We start from the raw sequence: 22,519 nt of genomic DNA on the forward strand, positions 1-22,519 counted from the left end.
TTAACGCACAATACTATATAAATATATTTTTACGATGATTTCCATGCATGTTTCGTACGAGTGATGATTTGTTGATGTAATATTATGAATAAAATAAAAATGGCATAATAGGTGACTAGCGTAAGATAAAAACTGAATATCAATTTCATAGGGATACTTCACAGATTCGTTTCCTAACAAATTAAAAGAAGAAAAACATGGCATACTAATTCTTCCACTCACCCATTGCATTCGACCTTTGCTTTTTTCTTCTTAACATTAATCTCGAAAGAACGCTAATGGGCTCTTATAATATTTCTATAAGAATAGCATATATAACACTAATATAATGATAAAAAATTAAGTATAATGTTTGTTCACCTAAATCATGTAAAATAATTTACATTGGTGACGTGAGGCTATTGGCTAGTATTAGTTACTCGTACTTGATTCATAAAGAGGAAGAACATTGGCTAAGATAGAGAAGAAAATACTTTGAAATCACTAATTACTCTTTTAATTAGATAAACATTTGATTAAGGGGGCAATGTTCTTCTCTTTAATGAAACGAAGGACGAGACGAATAAAATCTATTCATTTATACAACTGTACACCCTTTATCTATCATCATCACACTCGTTTGCATAAAAAAAGTAACCAAACTGTTAGAAGTTCTGCTGACGTTTCCGTTTGGTGTCCATAGCGTCAAGAATCGGTTGTCTCTTCGTTTGGTACCTTCTTCTTAGCTCATCGATTTCTCGCTCCATCTCTGCGTCCAGATTAGCCATTCGTTGCTGTAGTTCCTCATATGAGAGAAACTTCAGCTGCAGGATATGGTTGTTTATCTATATTCAAGTGTTTTTTTGTATGATGCCTAAGGTAGCATTACGTCGATCGATTTTAAGTTACAGAAAACATGCGTAATGCTGGAGAGGTTTAGAAATCAAATCCTCAAAACTTTTCTATCCGAATATTTACAAGCATTCATTACTTACGAAATCAAAATCTCGTTCTGCGAAGACATTTTGAAATTTCGATATGTTATTGTGAGGTTGTTCTTGTACAGGATGAGAAATCTGGTTGAGCTGTAGTTGCAGGTGACTTTGAAACCTTTGAGATTCAATAGGGCTCCGTAATTCTAATTTACTTTCATTATCTGGATTATGCGATCCAATTATCTGCCCATTACCCTAAAAATTTCCAAATATGTACTTCTGCATTTTATATAGTCTTAATTTGAATTTTACCTTTCCTATTTCAGGTGCCTCTTTTTTATCAAAATGGTCTAAAAACAATGGCCGATACTTCTTCCCTGATTCAACTGACCCTGTGTTGTGTCCTGTAAATTAATTGTAAGATCGTTTAATTCCACGATTCTTTGTATTATAGTGCAGTATTGTGATATACTAACGTTTCATAGTTGCTTCAGTATCTGTGTCACTATTAATAACCATTGTTCCCAAGTCTAACATTGCAGAAACAAGCGTTCCTGTGTCTGGAAGATCATGACTTGGTACTAAAGTTCCTGTATCCTCCGGTAAGGGTTTCATTGTTCCACTACAATCTTCTTCATCCTAGAGGTAAAGATTAAAAGTGTATATCAAATACTAATAAGCACGTAATCGTATTAAATATAGTATATACCGAATCTTCTGCTTGATTCTGGTTCTTTATTGCTACATTATTGATAACGTGAGCTCGATGCGCGCTTTGTTTCTCTCGTATTTCGTGAGCATCTGCGATCATCTGGCTCAAAATACTTGGTTGTTTGGCATTACCTGCAATAAAATATCATATTATAAGTATACTGAAAAAAGATGTAGCAAGTTCAGCAGCTTTTACTGAGCTCTACCTATAAATTCATGATTCAGAAGCTCAGTTGCAGTAGCTCTTTCTTCTGGATTTTTAACAAGGCACCCACTGACAAAGTCGATAAATTCTGGACTCCATTGGTCTGGTTCTCTAAAGCTAGGTGGTGGTTTAGTTGGTATCATAAATATTGCTCTCATTGGATGTATGTCACCATATGGTGGCTTGCCTTCTGCCATTTCTAATGCAGTGATACCAAGAGACCATATGTCTGCGACACAATCATATCCAATTTCTTGTATCACTTCTGGAGCCATCCAGAATGGAGTTCCTATAACTGTATTTCTTTTTGCCATTGTATCCTAGGAGAAAAAGGTTTCATAATTAATTGTCATATTTGAATTACTTATACATTTATACTTACAGTCAATTGGCCTGCTACTCCAAAATCAGCCAACTTTGCATGCCCTTCATTATTGAGCAAGATATTTCCTGCCTTAATGTCTCTATGTATTTTTCTTCTTAAATGAAGATATTCTAAACCCTTCAAAGTATCACTAAGGATTGTTGCTATTTCATCTTCTTGAAGAGTCTTCTTTCTTAGCCTCATAATATCGCTAACAGATCCAGCTCCACAATATTCCATTACAATCTATGAAATTATGTCAGAATTAATGTGAGTAAAGAATAGGAAAATACCTTATTTAGCATGTATATCATATTTAAATTACCCATAAATCAGTGTTTTTAAAGTAGCTTCCATAATATTTAACAACATATGGAGAATCACACTGTTGCATTATAGAAATTTCTTTTATAATTTCTTGTAAATCTGTATCAACAGGCACTTGTTTAATGGCAAGTACCTGCCCACTCTCTTTATGCAATGCCTTGTAAACTGATCCATAAGATCTACATAAAAAAGGTATACATAATTAAACATCTAGCTATTTTCTATCTTCAAAGACACAATTCTTTCCATATAATTTTCAACTCACCCCTCTCCTAATTTACATATTATATCAAACACTTCTTCTGGTTGTCTAGTTAAACTTTCTTCTGACAACTTTTTTAATTCACTAAAAAAAAGACAAATTATTCTAGCTTTTCAATCAGATAATATGCCATATTTTCATCTGCATGATATGCAGTGCAATATAAAAACGGAATATTTGCAACAATCTTGTTTATTTTTGTTAAGCAAAAATTATCCTGTACAAAGTGCTTCTAGGGTCACTGCTAGGTTTTACAATGTTTTACCTCACATTTGCATTGAAATTCATGAAACAAATGTCTTTAATTATTAAGGAATAAATGGAAGGGGCTCTCGACATTCAATACTTTTCAAATTTATTCAAGGAATCGACAGCATGCTTGAGTTCCCTCAACAATGTGGCGAAATGTATAATGCAGGTTAACAATGAAACAAAGAATCGATACGATACGATTGTTTCGTGTAACAAGAGAAACACGCTACAAATTAGGGGACCACGATTCCTCTGGGCTACAAATAACTTCCATCTGCGAGTCCGTCGACTTCGGGCAGTTTTAAAAAACACGAAGTAAAAACAATTAAAATACCTCTTCGAAGACATTTTCGCTTTTCGCGTCAACGAGTGTCTTACTTGAATAAAAACACCTTCAACGTTTACGCAAACAACTTAACTTGGATAAAACAGATATCATTCCGGTTGTAAAAACATAGTCAATTTAAAATAGAAGCGTTACATTTTTGTCAATAAATTAAAGTAACCACACAACCGAAATATCGAAAACCATCGACCATCTCTACCTTCTAGATGGCGGAGTTGATGGGCTCTGAGCTCCAAACGAATCGATGTGTGCGAGCATCGCTGCTTGAATTTTCCTGGCTGGTGAAGGATCAAGTGGAAACAAATATAAAAATAGAAACAGGTTTCTATTTCGAATTTCTATTTCTATTTCATCGTGAATGGGTGAAAAGTCACGAACTCGCGCGTGGAAGGCAAAAAAAGTACAATTCTCAAAGTGGATCCAGATGATCATCAACCAACCAAGAGGTAATCGTTCGCAATTTCTGTAGAGTGTAGTTTCTCTGATTTTGTAAACTGTGCTTCAAGTATGAGATTACAAAATCATCCAAATGTGAAAATACATTGTTATTCTACTGGAGTTTATAAAAATTGTCCATGTTTATTATTTTCGACAGATCAGGGAGATAACACACGATTCATAATTAAATGTTACGCAGTTTTAATACGAACGACTACGCGGTTACGAGTATTCCCTTCGTAAATGCTAGATTTAGAAAATACTCCCTCAACATTTTGCTTAAAAAATTGAATCATTAATGAAGACTAAGAACAGACTATAGACAACAAAAACGTAAGTACCTAAACTCTAATAATTATATTATACTACCATCCAATCCTTTCCTTTCCCCAAATGTTCTCAAATTTCCTTCTCTCTCAGCTTCTCCGAACTACCTACTAACCTCCCACCAAAAGTAATATATCTCAGCCCCTAAGTACCATAAATATTCCATTTTTCTAGCGCTCGTGCCTTCCACTCGAAGGTGTGCAAAAGAAATCAGTCGCGTCTGGTCGACCAGGTTTCAAAATCCAGATTCAAAAACGCCGCCACAGGCGGTTTAGTTCCGAGGCTCGCCGTCAGATGGCGCCAGTATCGGAGCAGCGCTCGAATGCACGAGAGTTTCTAGGCCCTGTACGTAATCGCGTGTCCACGCACGGTGAACGCTAGCACTCGTTTGCTAGACGGCCGGCTAGCAAAACGAGTCGATTTCTCCTGGTGCGCGATATCGCTGTGAACGGTGGAGGAGACGTTGCTCGTCGAGGGGCTCGAGGCTGTTGTCGAGGGCGCCGGTGCAAAGGGTAGGCGGTGATAAATCGCGACGACGACGACGACGGCGGCAGCGACGGCAGTGGCGGCGGCGGCGGCATTGTCCTGCTTGTTTTGTTGTCTCGCGCGAAACGCACAGGTGGAACAGAGAGGAAGCTACTGCGTTGTCGAGGGACAGAGGAGTGACGGAGGAGAGCGAGACGAGACGGTGTACGCTCGACATTATACTCGGGGATAGAGAAGAGACTGACGGCGAGCGGTGTAGAGCAGCGTGCTGCCTAGGCGTACCTTCTAATAAAAGAAGAAGACAACTCGAGGAAACTGACCGTGTGGCGAGTGGAAAGGTGGAAAGAAGGAAGGCGCGCGAGAGAGACGGACCGCGGAGGCTTAGAGCGAGGGAACGAGAGAGAGGGAGAGAGAAAGAGCGAGAGAGTGAGAGACGGAGAAAGAGGCAAGAACGGAGCTCGCGCGAAAGAGAGCGACAGGGGGAACGGGACGAGATAGATAGACGGGATAGAATAGAAGACGAGGAGAAGCGGGAGGGAAGGAGACGGAGGGTTTAACATAAAGAAGAACGAAAGGTGGGCAGCCCAGTGGTACACGAGGAGGGAAAGACGGACCGACGGAGACGGACAGACGGACGGGACGTACGGACACACGGAGCGCGTTAGATCCCCGAAGTGCGTGATCCAAAATGGCGCTGAACCAGGACGTGGACCAGTTGTCTAAGAGCAATCTCGTGGTGAGGATCGACCAGAATTCGGAGTCCGATCTCCAGGCGCTGTTCGACAGCGTCCTGAAGCCAGACTCGAAGCGTCCGCTGCAAGTGCCACTGCGCATGCGCAATCTACCAGATTCCTTCTTCAATCCACCGTCGACGGGCAGCAAGAGCCCCTCGATCTCGCATTCCCGGGAGAATTCGGCGGATTCGGCGTTCGGCACCGCGGTCGCGGCCGCCGCCGCGCCAGGCGGCAACGCGACCGGCTCCCAGGGCACCGGGTCAGCCGGGGCTGGGGCAGGGGCCGGGGCAGGGGCAGGGGCATCGGCTACTGGCGGCAGCGGGAACGCCGGCGGAGGCAGCGGGTCGAACGGAGCCGCAGGTGCGGCCGCGGCGGCTGCAGTCGCGGCGGCGGCCGCGGCTGGCCTCACCGTCGCTCATCCTCGCGCCCACAGCAGCCCCGCTTCCCTCCAGCAGACGTACGCGTCCGCTCAGCAGGCGCCCCAGCACGCGCCCCAGCCGCACGCGCGTCACCACCATCACCAGAAGCAGCGCAGCTACGATGTCATCAGCACGGTCGACGACCTGGGTCCCCTGCCGCATGGATGGGAACAGGCGCGCACCCCCGAGGGACAGATCTACTTCCTCAAGTGAGTGGAGCTTCTTCTACTGGCTCTTCGGGCGGACCTGCTGATTAGCCGCGCGTACGGTTCGAGGCTGAGAGGATTCGGGGCACTTCGAACGTTCGAGGGTTAGAGGAGGCCGAGGCGAATCTTCGGCGGCGACAGCGAATTGTGGATACGGGCGGAGGAGTTGGTGTTGGCGCGAAGAGGATGCCGCGAGTTCGCTGCCGCCGCGGAAAACTCGCGCTGGTCTGTCAAGGGGTTTAAGCTGCTGAAAGTCTTGAAAGTGAACTCAAAGTCTGAAGACTCTCTTTAATACTTTATGTTGATAGTATTGCTTAGACAAAGATACATAAATATTCAAACTATCGAGACTTTCAAGAGCTGTAAACTTCGAAACGTGTTCGAAGTGATCCGAATTTTTCGTCCCATACACATGTCACACATTCGAAACGTTTCAGTTGCTATCGCTAATCACATTATCATCGATTTCGATGTCGATCAAAATTGTTGTTTCAACTTGGTTGAAGTTGTGTTTACATGGACAGCTTTGATCAAGTTGGCTGTGTGACCAAAAGTTGCTTAACGTAAACGTGGCTTGAACCTCTAGAGGGAGGAATCTTTTGAGGTCAGATAGAATGATTCTGTTTTAGTTCGAGAAAGGAGTCATTTGAGATATATTCAAAGAAATCAAAGACAATAGGCAGTAGATAAGAAAGGACTACGTGTACATACACTTACTATGTGTCAATCTTCTTCGAGAGAATAATCCTACTAGGTGTAGGTACCGTCTTCTATTTGATTCTTTGATATTATACATATACTAAATCATTGCTTCACGCAAGGTTTTCAAGAGGAACGTAGGAGGGTTAAGCTATGTCTATTGCTTCAGTGGAGACATGGCTTTAAAATCGACACCTTTCTCTTCCCTTCTATTCTTCAGGTTTTTCGCTGTCTCTCTCATTTGGAGTCGATTTTCAGAGTTCACGCGATCCAGGATGGAAATTAATAGCGAGGATCTGTTGAGGAAATAGGAAACAGGGATAATATTTAGTCCATGTATAGATCTCTTCAGGTTTACATACTGGAATATGCTGTAAGGTATCAATCTTCATTTTCTTTATTTCTGGTCCCTCAATCTTACATGGAAGAATATCTTAATATTTGTCAGATAAACAGCTTACTTATGCTCACATTTTCTTCACATATAGGCTACCATATCGAAGAGAGATTCTATTAAAAAACAGAAGTACAAAGCTGCAGAGTTCAGGACCTAGGCATTCTCAAAACAGTACCCTCTCTTTTGGAGCACCATCGAGGTTGATTAGCCCCTATAATCTATATCCTCTCATTGCTACTTGATTCGTACTCCGTTTGGGTCACCAAAGTCGTTCTCCTTTTCTCCCAGGCGCAACCGCACGCTGTCCTTTCCGTACACACGTACAAGCTCCTGGGATCAGTGACCCAGTGCCATTTCCGCCGCCACACGCAGGCACTCCGCAGAATTATCTGCCTTCAGATACGGAGGTAAACACAAAGTTGCGCTCGGTGAGTCGTTCAGAGAACAGGTGTCTGATTTCCCCGCGACGGCGAGCTTCTCTCGATCCTATCTAACTGCTTTAAAAGCAATTCGAACTCAATCGGCCCTGTTTATCGAGGGTATCCACGCTGTTACGAGCCCGATGGTTTTCGCCGTGTGGCGCGTTTGTGATTGTTCCGTGTGCGTGCCGTGGTCCCACATACCTCAAGGCCGTCAGCGTCGTCTTTATCACCGCCTCGACTCGCTGCTCGTCGTTTCTCCCGTTCCTCTTCCCATTTCTCGACCGTCCCCCCACCGCCATCAGCTCATCGAGCATCGTCGGTGCCCGCCGTCCCTTGTTCTCGTCTTTCTCGTACAGGTCGCCTCTCCTCGATCCTCGACCGCCGCCTACCCGATACCCACTGTATCCCTTCCCCGTTCCGTCTGCCATCTCTCTGTGCTCTAACCTGATCCACCTGCGCCCCGTGACTAGGATTCCCACGTGTCACCTGTCGTGGGAAACGCTCCCCGTGCGCTTTGTCGCCTCGCTCGCCTCCTTCCACCCACCTGTGCTTTGACCCAGCTGGGACCCCTGCGCTCTCAGGGCTGATTACTTTACCACGCGAATTTTGATACTCTGCGAACGTTGACGTAGAGAGAGATTTATTTAACCCCTTGTGAGAACCGTGGGTGTAGTTTGTCTACAGGAAATTTCAATTACTTTAGAGGTTTCTGGATTTATATTCTTTGTAATTAATCCTGTGATTAGTTGCCTCAAGCAGCGATGGTGCACTACAGTAGAGGCTTTAGTAAGTGTCTCAGAATTTCTTCAGATTTTTCGAAAGCTTAGAGCAGTAGAAAAGAATAGTCACAGAGAAAATGTACCCAGTCTGCCCAAGAAAGGTGAGGAAACCCTGCGCCCTCGGAGGGTTAAGGTCCAGGGTAAATTTAGGAAAAGCGTAGTAGCTAGAAAGTAGCTCCGATGTTCAAAGTCCGAATACACCTTCCTCTGTTTATACGCCACAGCTCCGTGGGCGGAAGTGTCGAGGACGCTCCAAGGTCGTGTAGGGTGTGACCTCAGGCTAATTTAAACCTCGAACGAAACCGTGTTCCTAGTCGCGTAGAAAACGGATACCCCTTGTAGCGGTTCCACGAGTGAACTCATCGCGAAAGTTCGGCGGGCGCGTTTGGGAGAAAGCAATAAATACAGCGTTGCATCACTCGCGGCGTTTTCCACGAGCGAAACGAGTTAATTTGCCTTTAATCGCCGCCGAATAAACAGGGGATGCTTCTTGCCGAGGAACGACCCAGTTAAAAGGCTTAAGCTCATCAACATATGCTTCCACCTCGTTCGATTTACGTCTCCCTTCCCACGCGATCGGCGTCACACTTTTCTTCCCCGATTGTTTGCCCTGGACTTCTGATTACGATTCGAGGCGACTGATGTCACGCCACGATACACAGAATATACAGTAATCAATGCTTCCAGCGATAACAGGTGCTCCGAGGAGACGCAGATAGCCCGTTGTTCATTCATCCAGTCAGGTTGTTTCGCGAATATTCATCGTCTCCTCCGCTTTCAGCCGCGTTCGTTTACAAAAGCCGATTGAACGAGGGCTTCCGTTCATCCCCGTGCGTCCACGCTCTATTGTTCTTCGCGTTTCCAAGCGTGCCTCTCTCTCCTCTCTCCTTTCCTCCCTTCTTTCGTTGGCGAACCGAGAGAACCGTTCACAGGGAAGAGGAAAAAACTGGAGAAGCTCCCCTATCCTTTTTCTCCTTCGAGGAAGCGCGTCTTTCAGGGAGACTTACCTGAGCTTAGCGTCCATTTCTGTTTCACCTGCGTGTTCTACCTGCTTCGTAAAAATCGTGAGAAAGAAGACTGGGGCGGGTCGCTTTTCAGGAATACCGAGAACTGCCTTCGCCTTTTCGTCCCGTGAGAATCGAAAGCCTCCTCGACTATTCCTGTATTCAAAATACTTAGTTCTAGCTATTTTAGCACGCTGAGCGAACGGAGTAATGATTCACTCGGTTTCGATATAAAGATGATTAGTTGTCAGGCGATCTTCAGATACGATCCTGAATCTCAACTCTTTGTTGCCGAGACGTTGCGTCTTATCTCGCGGTTAATCCGCTGGTAAACGATATGGGAGGCTCAGAAGCTACCATTATCGATAGTCACTGGTTCGCCCGAGACTAATTTCGTGGAGGGAAATCGAGCGTTTACTGGCGCGTCGCGTTTCCGCTCGTTTTCCTCCCAGCCGTCTGTTTTCAGCCTGAAACTCGAACAGGCATTACCATCCAAGATACCATCGCGAAAGTACGTAGTCAAACTCGTCGACAGGTTACCGTACACTTTACGAGCCTTGACCTTTCTATGCCGCCTGTTAATTGCAATTTAATTGCCCCTGTAGTTCTCTAAAATTCATCATATTCCAGAAAGAATTTAAGCCCCTAAGTCAGGCCTGTTAAGAAAGGTACTAAGAAAGAGGGGGCTAAAGTCTCAGGCCTCACCCTTCAAGAGGCTTCACTTTTCATATAATTATTAAAATAAATTTCCACAAATACCCAAGAAAAAAATTCTATTGGATCTATCAATCGTTTTCTTCAAAAGCCACAAGTAATGTGCTTAAGTAACACGAAGAAAATAATGAAAGAAAGGGCTCAGAACATTCACCACAAGGGTCTACTAATCCCTAGGGCCTGCGTCTCTAATCCAGCTTTACTTAAAGTGCAAAACTCTTCGAACTTCTCGATTCACATCGCGGCAAGCCCCGCTAAGCTTATTCGCGAGGCAGGAAGCGGCTCGAAAAGGTGAAGGAAGGAAAGTAGCGGCTCGTCCAGCGATTGTTTGCCCGCGCCAACTCGCTGCGCTATCGACGAGTTTATCGAGTTACATGTTCGCGGTGGCGATTAGTTTATGGCGATCCAGTGGCTGGCGATCCAACGTAAATATTGTTCGATCGTTCAGCTGGGTAGGAAACGACGGGCTCGCGTTGAAAATGATCGTCGTCGGGAAGGAGAAAAAGCTTGTCTGCGTTTCACGATAGACGTAACAGAGGGACGGAGGCGGCCGAGCGAGAGAGTTCTGAGTTTCCTCGGGTTCGAGGCGCAAAAGAAGCGCAGCCAACCGCGAGCAGCACCACGCGCCGGTTGCGCGTTGCATTATGCGGTAATGACTGCCGTGAGACGGTGCCACAGACTTCTACAGGGTGAGCAGTTTAACTGGAAACCGTCCGAGTGTTGGCAGCATTTATTGCAGACGCTGTCAGCGTTGGAAGTGCTGCCAACACTCAGAAGCTTTCCAGATAAACTGATCAACCTGTATACAGGGTGTTTTAGGAATACATGTCAATACTTTAGAAGCTGAATGTACACTAGACAGGAAACTCGTGTTTAACTGTGGGACAAATGTACCCAGAAAATGTGTATACAGATACTTATACATACACAGACTTCTATATTATATAGAAGTGTGTGGTTTTGCTTCTTTTCGTGGCACACGTGCTTTAGTCTATACATGAAATTCGTAGATAAAAGTTGGGACGCTTTATAGACAGAAGTCAGCAGTCTAGTGTATTATATTGAAGTCTGTGGACGATGCACGCACCTACACACACATGCTGAGGCGCATCGTCCTCTTCTCTCGCTCTTTTATTCCCTCCCTTTCCTCGCCAGCTCGTCCAATTACCTCTCGGTCTCTCCTCCGAGCTTTTGGACCTTATCCAGAACCGGGACTTATTAGAATCTAATTTGCGTAATTGAAACGTGATTCGAGCCGCGAACAAACTGACTCTTTGAGATCCTTCTAGGAAGCGTCTCCTCGGCTCGTCACTGTTCCGCGTCTATTCTATATTCTGCCCCATCAGCAGGAAAAAGGAGAGATGCTCGGGACTATTAGCGAGTCGAATTCCATCGCGAAGCTATGGGCGAACGCTGTCTAGAATAGTGGTAAAATTTGAGACTTCAGAGGAAATTAATTCGAGACTCTCTATCTATTATCTATGGAATGTTTGATGGCTTGTCTTTCTTTAGTTATGTTTATTTTCAGATTGCATAACACCATGATTTATTGTATAAAGCAGTCTTCTCGTTTGTCCAGGTAATCTGGCGAGGAAGAGTGTATTCTGTGAGACGTTCTTTTATCTGGTTCAAGGCGAAATAATACAGTTACAGAGTTCGACACTCGGGCTGCGTTGAAAAACGTCTTCAGAGTTGCACGTAGCGATATAGTTGCATGTGTTGCATATCGTTCGCTCTTGAACTAAAAAATAACTGAGTAAACACGTGGCGTATCATCGAACCAGAGCAGGTCAAATTAATCTTCCAACTTGCTGTTCTCTTAGGGCTTGATTGTACTTCTCATTAGCAGTAAATAATATATCACATTCCACAGTAAAATCTATTCTTCCATTTACAAAAACTCCATCGACTCCTCCTCGAAACCTTGAAAGGATTCTCCGTTCGCTATGTCCGTATTTTTTCTTCGATTCTCCGTTTCCTGCGCTCGCGAGCGCGCCACCTCGCCGTATAATGTTATACGTTAGTCCCGTTACCTAGGCTCGCGTATTACACACCTCGAGGAGAGCAACTGTGCGCCTCGAAACGGAGCTACCTCGCGAAACCAGTAGACCGATCGTTTCCTTCGCCCGTTTCATCGTTCCTCGTAACCCATGGTCGCTCTATTCTCCGCGAAAAGCTTCGTTATCGCAACGACGCGAGTGTGTGGGAGCGACGTTAACGCAGGGACGTGTACTCCGAACGAGAGGCGTTGGCAAGTGGAGGAAACACGTTTCGCCGCCAGGTGAACACACGAGACACGACGGGAGCCAGGCATCCAAGGCTTCTCGTCAACTGTATCGTTTGACGAAACATTAGTCACGAGTAGAGTCACATTTTATCCGTGGAATTCGCACGGCAGCGGATGAGTCCTCTCTATCGAGGCGTTTCGCGAACTCTGTCAGCGTTTTGGCGGGAGGCCCCCGAAATTCCTGGAAAACCTGCACACTCGACGATAACACTGTTACGTCAAATAGAGATTCAAGAATATTTCGGTATTTAAGTATGTTCAAATTTCGACATTTTTAAATCTTCGAATTTTCGCGCGTTTGGAGGACCACTTGGAACCGATATCGATTCGTCAGCAGCGAGTATCGAGGAGACACGAGGCGTGGAAAATTTTCAAAAGGTCTGACAGTAGAGACGGATTTAAATTTCTAACACCTTAGGCTTTTATATTTATCCCCCTTCTGCATGGAAAAAAATGGCCACACAGATCTTGCAAAAGTCTCCTAAATAACTAAGTAACGAAGTTGTTAAACAGTATACACTTTCGTAGCTATGATTCTATGCTATAGATCTTTATAAAATAACAAAGTTAACTCTTACTAATATCATTAAACTCATGCTTATTGGAGAACTTATATAAATTCTACAAGAGACTCGACATTCTTTTCCATGTAGCCTGTTTATTCTACACCTAAACCCGGCTGTGGACATAGGATAGATGTATCCCAGTCAGTTCACCCGTAAATTCATCTCGAGGACGTTTAGTATGCATTTTCGAATGCAGTGAAAGTCGCGAGCTCGCGCTCGGGCGACATCGGCATCCTGTTATGTTCAGGGTCAGATCGGTTGCGGACGTTTTTCCTCTGTCCCCGTCTCCAGCGATCTCGTCGCCTGGTGTCCCAGGTCGTCCTCTCCGTTTCGAAAAGTCGATTAGCGCGTCGCGGAGGAAACTCAGGGGACGATCGTGACGCAGTCGCTGTCGCGAGATAGCGTTTTTCGCGGCGTCGCGAATGCCGATAACACGGTCGAAGACGACGTCCACAGGCCAGTCGTCGGTCGTTCGTTCGGTATCGTCGCGGAGGGACGTTCCTCTCGATAAAGGAAAGGTGGACGTGATAAGCAAGAACCGTGACGCTCGAGGAGAGCTAAAAACGCGCGAGATAAACGAGGCACGGGCAGAGTTTATTTTATTCGTACGTCACGTTCGATCTATTTGTCTGACGAGCGCCGCGACGTCCTCGGTACGTGCGTTGATCGCGATCGAGGCACCTCGGCTCATTTCTGCGCGATTTCCTCCGTGAAGCCTGCTGCGATCGGTCTATGGGAGAAGATCGATGTTTTTACCTTGCCGCGGCGAGGCTAAAGACCCCGACACACCTGTGCGCGAGAGTGTTGGCCCGCGAACGCGACAGAATAGATAGGAGGACAAATCTCTCGGAATACCTCGAATGTATCGAAAGTTCAAGGCAGCGCGAGTGTCCTCGGCTCGCCTTGCTTCGCTCCTTCGACTTCGCGATTACCGATTCCCGCTCGGGGACACTACTGTAGCTACTTCGTAGAGAGACGTGGAAGCTTGGGGACTCACGATGAACCTATATGTATGGAAATTGTGATTAGTAACTTCTTTTTCTCTTTCGTGTTGTTCTTCATTTCTTCTTCTACTCTATCTCCCTGTTCAGGTTCTCTGTTTTTTCCTTCTGTCCTTTGCTTTTTTCCTTCTTATTCACTACGTTTCTTTCTGCCTTTCTTCTTCTTCTGATTTTGTTTTTCCTATCTGTTTTACTGTCCTTTCACTTTTTACTTGTCTATGTTTTCAACTTTACTCTTCTTTAGTAAACACTTTTACCTCCTTTTCTAGGTCTTCTCCTTTCTCCGATATTTGGCCAATTTTTTTCTTCTTTATTCTTCTTTGTCAAACCCTTTTACCTCCTCTTCTAGGCCTTCTCCTTTACATCTTGTAGTAACTCTCTGTTTGTTTAAATTCTATGAAGGTCTGATAACAAGGGTGTCTTTAGTCTCTGATACTTAGCCAATTTCTCTTCTACCTACGAGTACCACTGCAAGCGCCTTATCGATCAGACCAGTGGCATCGGTAATGCACTTGCCGTGTTGCAGGATATTTTCGAGCCAGATCTATCTCTAAAAATCTCTAGCTCTGCGGTAACCTTCGCCGACGTTACTCATAGATCTCGTTCAGATAAAGAATCTTTCCGGGTATGAATCGGCTCGGTGGCGCCGTGTCGCATTTAACTCGAAATTTCGTGTACCGTTAGCGTTTCCGAGTCGCTCCATAAATACCGTCTATGACATCTTAATCGCCCCGTTAATATTGTTTCGTTATTCGCGGCCGCGTATTTTCACAGCTAGGAGCACGGCGTCCCGATACGTCGTGCCAGGTTTCACCGGGCTACTTCATTCATTCAATACGATCGTTTCTTGCTCTGGTCTTGAATCAAGCTGGACGATTTCAGCCGCGCAACTTTCAGAAAACAGGATTGCTCTGTTTGCTCCGAGCACATCTCCTTGCTCAATCAGCGACTGACGTGCCAGGGAAAGCGAAGGAGGAAATTGCTAATCGATCAAGGGGGGCCTCTCCGCTTCGAAATTGCTTCTGCAACGAGAAAGCGATTCTCCACGCGAGACAGCATAGGTGGTACCCAGCACAGACCTGTGGCAACTGTAGACCACCAGATCGTAACCCCTTGACGACCATGCTCGTGTTAACGCAGACATGTATTCTAATCTGTTACATCTCGTTACTTCTTCCGCGACACGATTCCTTATTTTATTATAATAGTTTCATCCTGCCGCCCACGCGCCAGCGCGTGATGAGGATATTCCCCAGACTGCCGGCCCCGCGCCTTCGCGTGCGACTTGTGGGTTTAGTTAACGGGGAGCCGCGTGGCTGGCAGTTTGGAGAGCTCTGTCCTTCCTGATCGGCAGCGAGTGCGAAGCGTTACCAGAAAGACTGGTCTTAAGGGGTTTTTAAAGATCGCGTTGACAGTGCTCGCGCGTTTAAGGGGCGACGAGCCGCCTGTCGAGGCTCCCGGGGGTAGCAGAGGGAGGCGACGCTCTTGTCGCAAGACGACAACGACGAGCACGACGATCACGACGATCACGACGAAGACGACCACGACGACGGGAGAGAAGAGCAGGCAGGCGAAAGAGAGCGTCGGTGCGAGAGTGTCTATTTACGAGTTGTCCGGCGCCGTGATGTCCGGAGTAAAAATACATCGTAGTCCGTATGCCGTGCGCCACACAGAAACCCTCTTGTAATTCTCCAATGCTCTCGAGCTGGCTGCCTGCTTGCCTGGCCGCCTGTTCTCTTCGCCTGCTCGCTCGCCTGCTCGCCTGCCTGGCCCGCCGCGGCTCGCTTGCTCGCCCAGTCGCTCACCTCTCCCTCTTCGCCTCGTTTCGCTTCCCTTCCACCCTTGCCTCTCTGCCCACTGCGGCAGTCCTCTCCACCGCGACTCGGCTCGACTCGACTCTCTTGGAACGCATCCAACCGCTCCCGGAGAGACCCGCGACATGTAGCTTTTGGAACACACCGACGTTCTGTATTCTGCTATGCCACCGATCGCGACTACCCGGAGGATAGGTTTTCAATAGGGATGGATTTCTCGAAATCTCGAGGTCTCGACAGCTTTGGAGGCGCGAGAGGTTTCGAGCCTTCGAGTTTCGGGGAGTCGAAGGATTGCAGGTTTTTCTCGGGAGTCGAAACTCTCGAAAGTTAGTTGAGAAAGGGGCATTCAGGTTTGAAGAAATTGTTTAGAATATATTGCAGTAAGCAAGCGTCGGCAGTGTTTTGTGACTTTTCGATTCATCTGGCTGCATGGTCGATTAAAAGGGAATTTAATAGAGTAGAGAAAGAGCGTAACAAGTTTCGAGAATATGCAAAATTAGGCTTCGACCCACCCCTAGTTTTCAATTTCCTCTGACGAGGAACGCCGCTCTCTCGGAGCAAACACTTTTCTCTGCTGGGAAAGGTGTTTCCCTCGAGGTAAACGCTCGGCTCGGGCAGTTGAACTGTACTCTGTGTCATACTTAACACGACTGCCACGTTAAATTCAGTAAAAATTCTCTCACACTTCTAGAGTGCCCCACTCGACTATAGAACCCAATTTTAAGACAGGGAAACTTTGATTAAAATCTATGAATATTAAATATTTATAAAATTAATACGATATTAATTGGAATGTGTAAACGTGGTATAATATGTGTTCCTAACTTTCATTATCGAACTTAATTAGAGACTTGTTAAAAGTTTCAAATACTATAAATACACATAAAAACACATAAAAGCACATAAAAATTGTCGTCTATATATGAATGACATGGCAGTCATTGTATTAAGTACGATTTTCAGTGTCTCTGCCTATAGAACACATATTCTTGCTCCATTTTACTCTAAAGGAAAACGTACTTCAAAGAACATGGAAAAGGGAGCAGCGTGTTTCGAAATCGATCAGTCTAATCCGGGCTCAGAAGCGTCGAGGTGTTCGGGACTCGAATGAAACCTGTTACGACGTAGCTCGAACTTCCGGTGATCGATAAGCAAGCATAAACACAGCCTCTGGTTATCTGACGATCGACGAGAGCGCCGTCTCGTTTTCTCGCGGCCCCCGAGTAGCGCGTGCAGCTCGACACGATCGAATACACATTCCGTTTCGATAATGCTCTTAATGTTAAAACTACGTCAAACGTTTTGCTCCGTCGGGTATTATTAACCGCGGTAAGAAGATTTGTTTCTCGCCACGGAAATACCGCGAATCGAGCCGCGACGATACCGCTCCGATTTATAGAGAACTTGTTTGCGTCCTTGCCGATGACTTAAGCGATACGCATTAAGTTCTGAATGGAATACTAACGAGCCACGGTTTTGGCGAAACACCGAGTGACTCAAGACCATTTCTCGGGAGAAAGATCGCAGCTGCGTTGCACCTATTATGCCAGGTCCACACTGCAAGCAGTTTACGAATGAAAACGACAGCGTGTTCAGATTGAAGCTCGTGAACAGTTCGCGAACTGCTTTCGAATAGTCGTAGACTGTGAGCTCGAGACCCTTTGATGTACTGCATCCCGAGCAAACAGTGTTCGTTGTTCACTCAGGAGTTCTCTATTTATTGTTCGCTGGTCGCAAAAATGTCTACACTACTGATGAACACAGTTCGAGAGCTGCTCGCGAGCTGTGCGCCAGCAGCGTGGCCTGGCATTACAGAAACGAGCTCCACTACCCTGCTCTCGAATTTTATACTCTCTCGAACTTTTTCATTGAGAAAGAAACCTCGACTCCACTTCTCACGTTCATCATGGAAGAAGATAAAAAAGAATAGTATCGTGTATCGTTTACAGGGTGTTTGATACCAGCGAATCGGAAAATTTCTGTGTATTAAACTGAGTGTCGCTTCTCCAGCGCATGTCCCTCAGTGTCTAAAATTTCTTTGGAGTCAGGCAAGGTAGCCGGTTCGCAAGGTATTCGTTTCACGAAGGTAAATAAGAGTGGAGCTGGTCGGTCGGGTGTAGTGTTTTCCACTTCCTCCCGTCTGAAAAATGACACGCGAGTAAGGTAAATACGTTTAGGGTAGAGGGAAGACGAGGAACGACGAGGACGACGAAGAGGAGGCGAGGCGGAGAGGCGGCGAGGTGGTGGCGGAGGAGGACGGGGGATCGGCAATCACAGCCATTAGCCGCTATTTTTGTCGAGAGTGAGAAACGTAGTGTTTTCGTGCAACTAAAGCCGTTTCGGATGAAACAACTTCATCTCCGGGTCCGCGGCCCGAAACGACGCGTTTCGAATTTAATTAAGCACGATCTGTCGGCGAGTGGAGAGGCCGATCGAATCTCGCATGGGTACGGTACCGTTTCAAGGACCACGATCACAGGTCTCGAAACGGAGCTGGGAGTAGGAGCGATCGCAGGGGGCACGCGATAAGCGGCTCTAAGGTCTTCGAGACTAGGATGTTTCGATGGCTCGAAGCCTAGAAGTCTCTTGAAAGTCTTGAAACACGACTCGAGCTTCCCAAACTTTCTGTAATACTTTATTCCTTATGTTAATAGCGCTATTTACACAGAAAGATCTGTATAGACCTTCAAGATATTTATAATTATCGATTTAGAATGATCAGACTTCCAAGATTTTCAAAACCTAAGAGCTAGGAGGAATTCGAGATTCAAGGCTTGTTAAAACTTTCAGGGGTTCTTAATTATCCAAGAATGAGGAAAGAAAAGAAGAACACACTAGTAGAAATAAGTTAAGAAACAGTAAAATAAAGAGGAAAAGACACAGGCAGATATTCGTTGTACTACTATACTGCCCAACTATAGAGAAAGGTAGTAACTACAGAAGAATGTGGAATTGAGTCTTCTGCATCTTTGGATAAGCTTGAACATTTTGCGTCTCAGTTTAGCGCAAAATAGCACTAGGCAGTATACAAGGTACCAAGCGTTCATAGCGACCATAGAACCAGTGGCACTAGTTTTAAATTTCGAAGAAGATTGCAGTCGAAAAAGTAGGAATTTCTTGTTCTATGTGCAGATTCGTGTGAATTCGAAGTGTTCGAGCAGCCATCGCTAGTCCCGCCGCGATTTGTTTCCATGAAGCGTTTTAAAATACGATACACGACGTCCCCGCGTGTTTCGAAACGAATCCTACGAACGAGCGAATAAAGAGACGGAATATCGTTTCCTCGAACGAGTCGTGGGCGGTCGAAGAGGAATCGTTCGCGAGTTATTTCTCTCCCGAGGTGCCGAACTTCCGATCATGGACGTCCGTTTCGCCGATCCCGCGGAATACCGTTTTATTCGAGACGCTGTTGAAAATTCACGTAGCGAGCACACCGCTAGGCCGGGGCGCCTGCTGTTACTCCTTCGCGTCGTCTTTTGAATGGAACTATTTTTAGAATGCGCCTACTATATGTGGATAACTGTACGTGCCGTGGCGTATTCAGTTTCTGCACGGGGCCACGCCGCCTATACGTACAAAATAGCATACGTCGACGTGCACGCCCGTAACCGTGGCTATCATTTTATTTTCCAGCCACCTGACGCGAACCACGACATGGGAGGATCCGCGGAAAACAGCGGCCGCGGCGAACGTGGCCGCCGTGGCCGCCGCCGTCGACAATGGGAAATCGAGCAGCGGTGCTACCAATGCCCTGGGCCCGCTACCAGATGGCTGGGAACAGGCACGCACTCCTGAAGGGGAGATCTATTTTATCAATCACCAGACGCGCACCACCTCCTGGTTCGATCCGAGAATCCGTAAGTGATCGTTAATTGATGAATAATTATGAAAAGAAGCCCCTCTCTGACGATAGACTGATCTTTCAGCGACCCATCTTCAGAGGGCTCCAACTTCTGGTGCTATGCTGCCGCAGAATTGGCTGCAACAACAGCAACCCACAGGTGGTGGCATACAGAGCAGTCAAACGTTGCAAGTGTGTCAACAGAAACTTCGTCTTCAGTCGCTGCAGATGGAACGCGAACGTCTCAAGCAACGGCAGCAGGAAATCATGCGTCAGGTTGGTGTAGAGGATGTCTAGTTCCAATACAGGACTTATCAGGAAAGGGGGACAGAGGGTAGACTCTACATACATAGACAACGAAAGAAGTTCATGTATAGATATGCTAGAAATTATGTATAGATATCCTAGAAGCAGCCTTCTAAAAATGTCCCATATTTTCTGATACACCCTGTATATATAAACAGTGTTTTCTCCAGACATTGTAACGCTGGATTTTATTTGCAGCAAGAGTTGATGCTCCGACAAAGCACTACCGAAGCAGCGATGGATCCATTCTTATCGGGAATTAATGAGCAACACGCACGTCAGGAGAGCGCGGACAGTGGCCTGGGTCTTGGCTCTGCTTACTCTCTTCCTCACACTCCGGAAGACTTTCTGGCGAACATAGATGACAACATGGATGGTACAAGCGGTGAGATATCCCCCCAGGTGTAGAAATATATTATGAAGCGCTGATAGGAAGACAACGGGTTGTTTTTCCATCAGTTTTTAGAACTGCTCGTGTAATGGTAATCCATAATTAAAGGGTATCGTTGTTTGGTAGATGGAGGCGCACCCATGGAGACACCAGATCTTTCTACTTTGAGTGATAACATCGACTCGACCGATGATCTCGTCCCATCGTTACAGGTGCTTATTCACGATTAAACAGCGCTTGTTAATGTATCGATTAAAGTGTTCCCGAGGTAATGTTCGATTTGTGATTTCTTGGTTTCAGTTGAGCGAAGATTTCAGTAGCGATATTTTGGACGACGTGCAATCGCTCATAAATCCGAACACGACGAAACCTGAAAACGTGCTGACGTGGCTGTAGTTTGGCGGCGGGGAATTGTCTATGACAGGCAAGCAATTTGTGAAATCGACTCGATAAAAATTGCAAATTCAATAACGTCTAAACTGAGTGGAACGATTCTAGAGGGTCTTACCAGTAAAATAATGAGACTATTCCATAAAGAAAAAAAAAAACAAATACGCACGTGAAAGAGAGGAAATTAGAAACGTTTGTGTAAAAAGGAGCCTCGATTACAGCACGCTATGCTCAACGTATATACAGGAACATTCACAGGATGTCCCAAAAGTATCGACACGTAAGGTTGTGTTTTTTATTTAGTTTCAACAAATAAATTCTGCTTTATCCGCTCGCGTTCACCGAGCAACGAGTAAAAGGAGGTAAAAACGGTCAAATTCAAGCCTTGAGATCTAGTGTTCATGGCAAGCTTGTGTCGCGTCTTCCTAGAGAGATTTTTCAGAATTTTGAGCAGGCCGCAATTACCCGCCAAGGCTATTTGATAAACGAACGTTTCGTTACCGTTTCTACCGCTTATTACGTGTAACAATCAAACGTGTGTCACAAGAAGTGAACGAGAAACATAACCTTCAATATTGGATCACTGACATTTTGGGACATCGTGTACATGTAAATGGACGTATCCAGGTCTTTCTCTTTCTCTCTAACTACAAGAGTGTTTGGACGTTCGTATGCCGTATGCGTGTGAGTGCATTTCTTCCCCCCCTACATTTTGTATATAAGTTTGTATTTCTATAAAGCATTGTAAGAGAGGGAGAGGGAGAGAAAGGACTGAATATTTTGGTAATAATATTTACCTGTGGCGTACCCGCTCGGTCATTGATAAAATGCAGCGCAGTGAAGGAAGGACAGCTGCTCGATATACTTCCCGATAGTACGGAGTAGACAAGTAAATTGTTGTTTAATTATATTTATATCACGTTGGTTTACAAAGGTACTAATCTGATATCATGACATATCAGATGTGAACGATCATAGATCTCGCGTGTGATTTAAATTTTAAAATGGGAAAGAAGCACCATACCTGATGTGTTCACGGGATATCAACGTGCATTGAATATCGTGAAATGGAACGCAAAACAAGTGCAATTGATTTACGAGGAAACTACGCGAAAGATGAGGAAATACGAAAGGTATGATGTTCGATAAATAACGATATTTTATTCGAATAGCGGTGATCTTTATACATACGATGTTTCCGGAAGTAACCGCGAGCAACGTCTAAAAGTATCGAAGCATTTTTAACGCACGGACACTTGTCTATACCTTGAAGAGTTGGCATACGGAACAAATCGTGTTGCGCGTATGATTTAGATTCGAAACAGATTTCTTCGAATCGTGTGTCCAAAGTATATATATACATATATATATACATACACACACACATAAATATATATATACATACATTACATATACACTGCAATCGAGTGTCGATAATGCTCAGATTATATTTTACAAGCGATATATGCTTATAAACGAAGTGCCTTTTCTTTGCAATCAATCGTAACGACGATACATATGTTATATCGATCGTCATCTTTCAAAGCAATAACCGTCCATACGAGATGTTTTACGTGAACATGTGGTAATTGTTAAAATAGGCAAACACGTTTTTTTAGACCCTTTTTAAATACTTCGAAGAGGGGAACACAAAATGAATATATATATTTTTTTTATATATAAAGTCTATACTTGTTACGAATTGCAGTTATATTGGTATTTTGAAAACGCTGTTAGATTGTAAAATTCTCTTACGTTTTATACTACATACAGTTATATTAATGGAGATTACAAAAGGAGAGTATATGATATTTATAGATTATCTTTAAATATCTTTAGCCTTAAGGATTGTTTTTTTCTCGTTCCTCGTTCTCTCCCTGTTTTTGGGGAGACACAGGAACGACGAAAAGGAAAAAA

At 45.0% G+C, this 22,519-nt stretch overlaps 2 protein-coding genes across 3 annotated transcripts; one reads left to right on the forward strand and one right to left on the reverse strand.

Annotated features, from left to right (window-relative positions):
• Positions 1 to 644: 644 nt before the first annotated feature.
• Hpo (serine/threonine-protein kinase hippo) lies at positions 645 to 3,562 on the reverse strand. Of its 2 annotated transcripts, none has more exons than XM_076391118.1 (10): positions 3,370 to 3,562; positions 2,787 to 2,867; positions 2,520 to 2,700; positions 2,213 to 2,440; positions 1,832 to 2,150; positions 1,624 to 1,757; positions 1,391 to 1,553; positions 1,227 to 1,318; positions 975 to 1,169; positions 645 to 824 (listed from the first exon to the last, which is right to left on the reverse strand). In XM_076391118.1, exons 1-10 carry the CDS (start codon positions 3,381 to 3,383, stop codon positions 645 to 647), a joined length of 1,587 nt encoding a protein of 528 aa, XP_076247233.1. In that variant the 5' UTR covers positions 3,384 to 3,562. The 2 variants fall into 2 exon arrangements, with proteins under 2 accessions (XP_076247233.1, XP_076247234.1); XM_076391119.1 differs by having other exon boundaries at positions 645 to 803; positions 3,370 to 3,555.
• A 1,752-nt stretch (positions 3,563 to 5,314) lies between these two features.
• On the forward strand, positions 5,315 to 21,052 carry Yki (Transcriptional coactivator yki). The gene is made up of 6 exons (XM_076390718.1): positions 5,315 to 5,994; positions 19,308 to 19,531; positions 19,601 to 19,791; positions 20,020 to 20,206; positions 20,339 to 20,424; positions 20,513 to 21,052. Exons 1-6 carry the CDS (start codon positions 5,321 to 5,323, stop codon positions 20,606 to 20,608), a joined length of 1,458 nt encoding a protein of 485 aa, XP_076246833.1. The 5' UTR covers positions 5,315 to 5,320; the 3' UTR covers positions 20,609 to 21,052.
• The last annotated feature ends 1,467 nt before the right edge of the window (positions 21,053 to 22,519 follow it).

The sequence above is a fragment of the Calliopsis andreniformis genome, unplaced genomic scaffold (genome assembly GCF_051401765.1).
Source record: "Calliopsis andreniformis isolate RMS-2024a unplaced genomic scaffold, iyCalAndr_principal scaffold0022, whole genome shotgun sequence".
NCBI classification, from domain to species: domain Eukaryota; kingdom Metazoa; phylum Arthropoda; class Insecta; order Hymenoptera; family Andrenidae; genus Calliopsis; species Calliopsis andreniformis.